Raw genomic sequence first — 10,254 nt, 5'->3', positions numbered from 1 at the left:
CTTTTCCCCAGTAACACGCGAAAAATCCGAAACAACCTAACCAACCAGAAACGGATCCCAACAGAACATCACCCAACTTTTGGTAAAGCGCGAAGATATGCAAATATAAACGTCTTTGTAGAAGTATTCCCTAAAAAGGTGCGGCAACCAGTACCAATTACCTGCTACGAGCGTTCGCTCAGGTAGAATTATAAATTTTAAGACGATCTGTACTTGACGTAGGCGAAATGAATTCGAACGAATTCAAGTAATTGTTAACTTTGGGCACTGAATAAACGGCGAATTTAAAAGACAACCGAATTCTTAAAATGAAATGGGTTAACTTCTTGCCGTTTTAGTTGCTACCTACACGTACATGTACACCACATTAATAGTTACGGAGATCCAAGTAAAACGTTTCATCTTGTTCTTATTTTTGGAATAGGACCGAACTAGCCAGGCAGCAGAACTCTGAGCGCGTTCCCGGTTATCTTCTTAACGAATATTAAAGTATAACAAGCTCGCCGACGCTTGTTTTCTTCAGTGTTGTGGTAGTCTACCAGGCTCATTTGTTTTTTGTCGATAATAAGAACCTTTTTAAGGTTCAACGCTACATAGACTACAACTCTTTAATTACTACGACTGGCATTTTAGATCCTCATGCCAAATGTTAGACTTTAATTGCTGCAAAGGGCCACACATGCTGTCTCCAGAACCCAGACATAAGCTCAACATAAACGTTTTCTTCAGCAACTGTCCGGTTGTTATATCGAAGAAAAATGTTGATAACACTGAATATGCATGTCCGTCTTTGACTTAGAACTCTTCGGATATTCCAACTCTAGAATTCTGAGCCTCACGTAAAGCTTTTAATCCTGTCGTACTTATCGGAATAGGATTTTCAAGGACTCGCACATTGCCCGTTAAAAAGATATAAAAGGATAATATGCTAACGACCGGAGACGCCAGTTTTCTTGTTGTGATACGGTGTGTCTGGCTAATTAATATTTTGTCTCTATTGTGAGAGAAAAGTTGCATCAATTAGTGATAATCCTCTTCGAAGTTCTTCGCTTCAAGGATAATAAAGCTCTTTAAGTTCTGCGTTTGGTAATTTAGATCTTGATCTTAAGCTTAAGGGTTATAATGCCTGCCAAGGAGCTCACATTCTGACTGTAGAAACCTGGCATGGTCCTAAAGTCAACTGTGTGGTTGCTACGTGGAAGAAGAATGTGGCTGGTAACACCGAATATGCATGGACCTACGTGACCTAGAACTTAGTCTACTAGTTCTGTATACCTGTTAGCCCATTCATTTCACACCCAGTAAACTTGCTAAGCACAAGCCCGGCTCAAGAGGACTCTGAAGATAGAGAACGGTAAGCTACAATGTCTGTTTTGAAATGTCTTTTCAGAAAATCTCGGGGACGTTGTTAACAATACCAACTGAGCGATCATTGAAATGCAAAAGTGGGTTTAGTATTTAATTTGCGATTTAATGACAGGTGGTCAAGCTTAAATAATACTATTATACGAAACAAAATCTGAGTGAATATTGTAAATGTTCGTCCTTATTACTTTAGTAGTTTCCGTCTTGCAATTGTTTTTTTGAGTGGCTACTAACTTCGCTGACGGGGTGTCCATACGTTAAGGGTGTCCATACGGTGAGGAATCAAACTGAACGCTGCGACAAGCACTTTACTCCTAAAGATCGGGGTGCGCCAATGTCTCTTTAAGACTACCGTATACTTTTAGAGCACATTTAGAGGTGTGTCGCTTCCAAGCAATGTGGCGCGTCCGGTTTAAACTGTAGGTACCCAAATCCTTATTTCAAGCTTATAGAGCTGGCTATCACACTATACCAAGAATTTTGAAATAAGATGAATTGTCGAATTTTTCACGACCTTTAAATTTTAGCGTCCGAATCATATGTTTAGTTCCCTGTGAAAGCTACAAGTCAAATGGAATTTCTTCGTTTGCCCTCAAATTTAGACAGTAGCAAGTTTGACATATAAACAACAAAAAAGTCTCTGCGAATGTTCTTTATTTCCAAATATTTTTGTTTTCTCCGAGAGCAATATATCTACAATCACTCCATATCTTTTTAATCTTTAAAACGTTCTGTAACTTTTGTCTCTACGCTGGGATTTGGTTAGTTTACATCTTACCTTGCCTAGCTGTTGAATCGATTTTCTATAGGAAAAATATCGCACAATACTTCAATTCTTCTTGCGCTTTTATGTTTCTGTTTCGCTCTGTACTCCGCTTTAATTTACATCAGATATTAAAAAGAAAATGGCTACATGAGACTTTTGGTCCTAGAAAATGATCAATTTCGGGAAAAATAGTTAAGTTCACGAAAGAAAACGCAAGTTCACGGATTCATGTCCTCAGGAAAAGGTTCACTTGAAATTAAAAACTGGCGTTGATCTTCTTCGGCATATTACGAAAGTGTTATCGTTAATTGCATTCAGATTCTAGAAGTAAATTTCGGTCATTCGATGACGCAATTCCTCGTGGTTGGCGATTCACGAAATCATTTCGTTAACCGGATTTTTAAATGCCTTGGATAAGAGTTCTTAAAAACAGTTTTGGTCCAATGGCGGTGACAGTCATTTTTAAAATGTCCCTTGCCTTGAATAGTAGTTTCTTTCGAATAAATGAAAATTTTCTTCAGCAACTATCAACCTTAATTGTTTACTTGCCTAGCTAGGTGGCAAAGGTTGCGTAGCTCACTAACCAACCTCGCAAATGTTTTATTCACCGCCTGGCACGGTGAATATGGTTTAAGTCAGGGTGATTTTACTAATTACATCAACTTTTGGTACAGCGCTAAAACACGAAAATACGGATTTGGTTTTAGGTCATTCGAACCTATCCTTGCAGATATAGTGATGACTACACGGACACTTGTCGGTTACAGACCGTTGACTTTGTACCAGAAATTAATTAAACTCAGAATTCATACACGCTCTACCATCTTGTACTTCAAAAGACGTGTTGCTTTTAGTAGTAGGAAAAAAAATTGAAAAAAGAAACGTCTCGTAAGTTGCGCTGGCTGGATTTCAAATCATGTTGTTTCTGAGAAACTGTCAGGTTGTTATGTGAAGTAAAGAATGCTTCACGCATTGAATATACAATGAATTATTTCAACCGCTTCATTGCCACCTGTAAAAGAAACCGTGCTTTTAGCTGCTTTATACCAAAGCCGCAGTACGCAGTAAGCGAACTATTAAGGCATAGAGTAGTAAGTTTCACAACACTCTTGTAAATGTCTCCGTTAGAAAAGTGCTACATGGAGTACCCAGTTAACTGCTACGAAGACAAGAGTGTGTCACACCCTATGTATATAGCACTAATTCTTACACACGCGTGAAGATCGCGTGTAGATCACGTAGAGTGCCGAGCACCCAAAAACGGATGTTGTGATACTTTTATTTTTATGAAAACTTACAAAAGTGTAATAAATTTATTTAGTTCAGTGCCTTAATCATAATCATTGGCAGTTTCTGCCCTACGTTGGTAATTATTATTTTGGCACGCCAAAATAATTTTCCACACGTGATCACAAGGTTAGAGACCGTTGGCCTAGCGTGTTAGTATTATCGTTGTATAGCCTGTAATAATCAGTTTGTTACTAAATATTGTCCCTGCGCCGGGATTTGGTTATGCTACAACTAACCTCACTTAGCTGTTTAATCGGTTTTCTTTAGGAAAATATGGCACGATATGTGAAACTTCTTGCGCGTTTATTTGAATCTGTCTCCTGTGTACTCCGCTTTTATTTACACAACATAATAAAAAGAAAATGGCTACACCGGACCGTTGCCCTAGAACACGATCAGTTTAGGAAAATCATTTCGCCAAAGAAAACGTAATGGTCATGGATTCATATCCTGGCGAGAAACTGCCCTTTAAATTCGAATTTGGCGTTAATCTTCTTCGACAGTTACAAAGGTGTTATCGTAAGTACATTCAGATTCCAGAAATAAATTTCGATCGTTCAATGACACAATTTCTCGTGGTTGGCGATTTACGAAACCATGGCGTTAACGATTTTTTGAATACTTCGCATAGTAGTTCTAGCTTGAAGCCACTTTTGGTCTAATGGCGATGATAGCCATTTTCAAAATTTGCTTCGCTTTGAATCAGATAGTGATTGGTATATGAAAATTTCGCCTAGCAGCTTTCCGCCTTGCTTACTTGCCTAAATGGGAAAATAAATTAAAAAGTTTGCCTAAGTGGCAATAGTAGCTTGTCTTGAATCATTATTGATGTCTTTCGAGTATATGAAAATTTAATCCAGCAACTATCCGCCTTGCATTGTTGACTTGCCTAAGATGCAAAAGTGCTTAGCTCACTAACCAACCTCTCAAATGTTATATTTTCCGCCAAGGACGATGAATACAGCGTGAGTAAGCGTGATTTTGAAAACTAAGTGCGATTTTGAGATGGCAATACCGCATTATATTGGCAGCTAGGGAGTCGCAAAGCTACGTAGCTCTATACGAGACATTGATAACTACACGGACACGTATCCGTTATATACGGACTGTTGACTTTGTCCCAGAAAAAAAGGCAGAATCTATTCAATGTTTACCTGGTTGTACTAAAGACGTGTTGCTGTTAGTAGTAGAAAAATAAAAACGGACGGAAAAAAAGTTCGTAAGTTTGCGCTGGCTGGACTATAAAGTGTTTTCTTTCTAAGCAACTGCCTGGTTGTTACGTGAAATAAAGAATGCTGCGCACATTAAATATACAATAAAGTACTTCCCCTCCTTTACTGCCACTTGTAAAGAAACCGTGCTTTTAGCAGCTTCATACCTAAGCCGCAGTCAACCTCGTTCCCAGGGTCTCTCATCTTACTGCCCCCTGGGGCGAGCGAAGAGAGACCGTGGTTGGGTCTGGTCACGTGCCTCCCAGAATCTGGGAGATGACAATTAACAATGACAATGTCCGGCGGTAATATTCTGCAAACGCCAAGGAAAACTTATCCATCATCTGATAGCGGAAATCCATGTCGCTGATGGTTGCATGGTTCAGTGAAGGACGTTACATATTGTAAAAATCTCCTCACGAAGGCGAATGGAGAATTACACACCGCAGCCGAGGCTGTGTATGGAAGATGTTTGGCTCATCTTTACCTCAGAATGAAGTGTAGGTCTTGTTACCGGCGATTAAATAATTCTAGAGAATTAAGGGCCTTTTAAATGATCACTGAAAGCCAAAGTCACTTCGAAAGGAGCGAAAGGGTGAAAAGATTTATTGAAATTTCACCGCGCCATCGGCGCCCCGAACTTTGCCGAGCGCGAAGGATATAAATACAGCGAACTCGTCGCGGTATACATTTCGCCGTCGTTGCTGATAAAATGGATTTATCTTCGAACGAAACGAGGCTAGAAAAAGAAAAATATAATTTTTATTTTGTCGTTAATAAATTATTGTACGTGACACCAACGGTTCGAGAGAATTGTGCACATTTTCATTTAATTCTCGATCTCTCGACCTTTCTTTGCTTCAAGCGTGTTTCTGAGGGGCATTTTTTGTTAACAATAAAGATTAGCGAAAAAACTGAGCAACGACGTTTCGGTGTCATCCTGGCACCATTTTCAAGTTAAAAAATATTTGTGCGAAAAGTAAACTAATTTATACCAATGGTAGAGGTGCGAAATTGAATAAATTAAGATTAAGATAGCTGTTCAATGTTCATGTTCATTCCAATGAGGTGTCAAACACTGGTAATGAGTTCAGTGTCAGTTCAAAGCCTAAACAAATACTTTTGCACGAATGGAGTCTGACTGTGTGTTAAGGCTCGGTTTCTTCTTGTGAATCCACAACATTTCGTGGATCAAGCAATCGAACTTTCCCTGACATTTCTTTAGGATCTTAAAGTTGTTAGTCAGGTCACCAACTGTATCAACTCGGTGTTCATTTTGAAGGTGTTTTCCGATGGCGGTAAATCGGTGTTCCTCAATGCGCTTGTAAAGATGACGGCTAGTGTAACCGACGTATTCTGCATCACACAGATCACATATATAGTTATAAACAACGCACTGTTGATTGGTCAAAGGTGGTTTTGGCTCTTGTACTTTGAGATCATCGCCAATTTTACGGCTTCTGAACACCGGCTGTAGTTTGTGATCAAGTTTATTACTCAAGTCCGAGAGATGTTTCTTTACTATGTCCGCTGATTTCTGTTCTTTAAAAGGCAGGACAATGGGGTAGATATTCTCTGTTGGAGGCGTCGATCTTGTGTCTGGTGACATCACTGAATTAACGAAACGGGTGATGGTGGAGTTCACAAGAGAATCTGAGTACTTGAGGTTAGAAAAGATCAGTTTAAGGCGTTCGCATTCTGTTGAGAGTAGTTCCCATGTTGAGGACAAGCGGTAAGCACGGTTTAACATGGTTTTAACTAAAGATCTTTTATAGCGGTTGTCGACATGACTTTGGTGGTGTAAGAGGAGACCAGTGTTTGTGGGTTTACGGTAAACACTTGTTACCAGCTTGCAGCCCTTCTTGCATATTTCAATGCCGACAAATGGTAGCTTACCGTTAGATACGATCTCGATGGTGAAGGATATGGATGGATGACAGTTGTTCAAAGTCTTCAAAAAGGCTTCTGCGGTTGGTATGTCTTTCATTGTGGCTAGTGTATCATCCACGTAGCGTCTGTAGAAGTCTGGCAACTTGTTCTCGTTTTGTAGCTTTTCCTCGATAGAACAAAGAAAAGTATTGGCCATTAGGGGACCCAAGGGAGAGCCCATCGCTACTCCATCAATTTGTTGGTAGAGTTGACCGTTAAATTGAAATAGCTGGTCCTTTGTTGCTACTGACAACGGTTCAATTAGATCAGCTTTGCTGATGTTTAGATGGTGTGTTTTGTTGAACCAGTTGTCAACAAAAGCTCTATCAGCAAGGATCTCGATTGTTTCTTGTAGTGGGACGTTCGTAAATAGCGAAGAGACATCATAAGATACTAGGATGTCAGATTCGTTGAGGCTCAGATTGCGAATCTCATCAGCGAAGGAAAATGTGTCAGATATTGTGTAGCTGTTGATCGACAGGGGCTTCAGTTTATCGTCGAGCCATCTCGCGAGGGCGAAGTTGTAAGTACTTGTGGCGGATAGAATGGGCCTCATCGCCAGTTTTTCTTTATGAATCTTTGGCAGACCATAAAGATGGGCGAGTCGTGATCCTTTCGGGCAAACTGAGTCGGCAATCTGTTTTGGGAGAATTTTGCGCAAGACAGATTCAAGGTGTTTCTCCTTCTGCAGTAAAGGGTGGTAGTTTTTGGGCGGTCGTCCACGCGTCTTGGGTCTCTCCGAACTTACGGCGGTAAATTTAGCTGTATCGTTGATGGAAGATTCACTCAAAAGGCGAACATATTCTGCCTTATCCATAACAACTACTCCTGTACCTTTATCTTATCCCCTAATGGCCAATACTTTTCTTTGTTCTATCAAAGAAAAGCTACAAAACGAGAACAAGTTGCCAGACTTCTACAGACGCTACGTGGATGATACACTAGCCACAATGAAAGACATACCAACCGCAGAAGCCTTTCTGAAGACTTTGAACAACTGTCATCCATCCATATCCTTCACCATGGAGATCGTATCTAACGGTAAGCTACCATTTGTCGGCATTGAAATATGCAAGAAGGGCTGCAAGCTGGTAACAAGTGTTTACCGTAAACCCACAAACACTGGTCTCCTCTTACACCACCAAAGTCATGTCGACAACCGCTATAAAAGATCTTTAGTTAAAACCATGTTAAACCGTGCTTACCGCTTGTCCTCAACATGGGAACTACTCTCAACAGAATGCGAACGCCTTAAACTGATCTTTTCTAACCTCAAGTACTCAGATTCTCTTGTGAACTCCACCATCACCCGTTTCGTTAATTCAGTGATGTCACCAGACACAAGATCGACGCCTCCAACAGAGAATATCTACCCCATTGTCCTGCCTTTTAAAGAACAGAAATCAGCGGACATAGTAAAGAAACATCTCTCGTACTTGAGTAATAAACTTGATCACAAACTACAGCCGGTGTTCAGAAGCCGTAAAATTGGCGATGATCTCAAAGTACAAGAGCCAAAACCACCTTTGACCAATCAACAGTGCGTTGTTTATAACTATATATGTGATCTGTGTGATGCAGAATACGTCGGTTACACTAGCCGTCATCTTTACAAGCGCATTGAGGAACACCGATTTACCGCCATCGGAAAACACCTTCAAAATGAACACCGAGTTGATACAGTTGGTGACCTGACTAACAACTTTAAGATCCTAAAGAAATGTCAGGGAAAGTTCGATTGCTTGATCCACGAAATGTTGTGGATTCACAAGAAGAAACCGAGCCTTAACACACAGTCAGACTCCATTCGTGCAAAAGTATTTGTTTAGGCTTTGAACCGACACTGAACTCATTACCAGTGTTTGACACCTCATTGGAATGAACATGAACATTGAACAGCTATCTTAATCTTAATTTATTCAATTTCGCACCTCTACCATTGGTATAAATTAGTTTACTTTTCGCACAAATATTTTTTAACTTGAAAATGGTGCCAGGATGACACCGAAACGTCGTTGCTCAGTTTTTTCGCTAATCTTTATTGTTAACTGTATTTCCAAATTTAATCTTATAAGCATTTTTTGTGCCGTGTTATTAGAAGAAATGGAAATTATAGGTAGAGCGGAGTCGTTTGATTATGTTACAGCATATGTTTAGAGGTCGTAGGTCTGCATGGTTTCCGCTGTTAACTGCACGTCGCTTCTCAGAGTTTGACACCTCTGTAATTTGCCATGCCGTGCTCATACTTTATTTAGGTTCGTTTCTATTGCAAAATATGTTTTAAGGCTCTAAGTATTGGCTCTCCAAGGACAAAGATTAAAATATTCCGTGAACATATTGCTTACTTGCATTCTATATTGTGACGCCGCAGGTGACGCCGGACCCGGCTATTTGATTAGAACTGTTTGCAAGCACAGTGCGTTGCACGAATATCATATTTATCTTCGTCCAGCTTTTCTTCAGAGACTGCCGTAGCTTTACTTTGAGAAAGCTATACGTTTTCTTAGAGACGTTCTTATGTTTTTTGCATCAATTTGATCGAGTGCATTCAAAGGAGAAACAACAATTACTACGGGATGAAATTGCGCTGCTCGACGTCCACTGTTGAAATATGAATGACTTTCCATAAATCCAGTGGGTAAGACGGCAACACTGAAAATCACGACCACTAAATTGCCTCGAGACAGACTTGCTTAACCTTTAGGTAAACGTTGGAACAGATATTATTCGAAATTTCAGCCTGAAAGCTAAGTATTGATAAACGCCGCGGGTAATGTGGCGGTCGCAGCGCGCGACAAAGCTCAACGCGACAAACTGCTGATTACAGAGGACCCCTCCCTGATGTTCTCAATTGTCAAAGTGGCACGTGACCAGACCCAACCAGGATCTCTCTTCGCTCGCTCCAGGGGGCGGTAAGACGAGAGACCCTGGGAACGAGGTTGAGCCGCAGTACGCACCGACAGGCTGAGCCAGGCGTGAAAATCAGCTGAGCCGATTCGAATTTAATCAGCTGTTTCGAATTGATTTAGACGCCGTACTTCACAGGAACTTATAAATTAATTCATTGAATTCGATTCGGCTCATGTGAAGTACGGCGTCTGAACCGGGCCTAAAGCCACTTTTTTTCTTTTTAAATATTTCAGTTTTCCCCCAAATACCAAAAACATCACCGGCAGAAATTGAGATATCATTGGGCACTATAAGTTATCGATGTTTTCCTTTAAAGAAGTACAGCTTTGAATGAGACACCGCATCCTTGAAAAGCAGCTTTAGTAAAATATAATCGGCTTTTATTCTTACAATATAATATGGTCTTCTTTCTTTAAAAATCGTTCTTTAAACTGTGTTCTGTGTATGGTAATTAGGGTCGGCTGTTTAAATAAGCAGCCAATTTCTTTTTTTCTTTGCTTTTTTTTTTTTTCTGCTAAGAACTTGTGGGTATTGAGAATAGCATTTGAAATGGCTAAACAACTGTAATGGTACCGCAGAGAAGTTAAAAGATGACAACGAATGGGTAATGCTTATCAAGCGAACTGCTGTGCTAGTTATCACTACCGTTAGCAAAAAATCTAAAATCCAAATTTTGCGGAATTCCCAGTATTTTTGAGCTAACTTTGGATAGATTTCCAAAATTTAATTACCTAAAAGATACATTGGTTTCCACACGTACTGAAGTATTAGGTCATTTTGGTG

The 10,254-nt window shown here is 40.1% G+C and overlaps 2 protein-coding genes across 3 annotated transcripts in view; one reads left to right on the top strand and one right to left on the bottom strand.

Annotated features, from left to right (window-relative positions):
- The first annotated feature begins 1,251 nt into the window (after positions 1 to 1,251).
- LOC110059942 (ectonucleoside triphosphate diphosphohydrolase 1-like) overlaps positions 1,252 to 10,254 on the top strand; it is a 40,850-nt gene continuing 31,847 nt past the window's right edge. The window contains exon 1 of one of the 2 annotated variants that reach the window (XM_089293698.1): positions 1,252 to 1,354. The gene's annotated coding sequence lies outside the window, so the exon portion shown is untranslated. The remainder of the gene's footprint in view (positions 1,355 to 10,254) is intronic. The other variant, XM_089293697.1, reaches the window with a different exon arrangement.
- LOC149108924 (uncharacterized) lies at positions 4,930 to 7,420 on the bottom strand. The gene has a single exon (XM_089293696.1). The coding sequence runs from the start codon at positions 7,376 to 7,378 to the stop codon at positions 5,741 to 5,743; it is 1,638 nt and encodes a 545-aa protein (XP_089149822.1). The 5' UTR covers positions 7,379 to 7,420; the 3' UTR covers positions 4,930 to 5,740.

This window comes from Orbicella faveolata, unplaced genomic scaffold, assembly GCF_042242905.1.
Source record: "Orbicella faveolata isolate gen_17 unplaced genomic scaffold, um_ofav_v1 contig_25, whole genome shotgun sequence".
In the NCBI taxonomy this organism is placed as follows: Eukaryota; Metazoa; Cnidaria; class Anthozoa; order Scleractinia; family Merulinidae; genus Orbicella; species Orbicella faveolata.
This window is presented reverse-complemented; position numbering and strand designations above follow the sequence as displayed.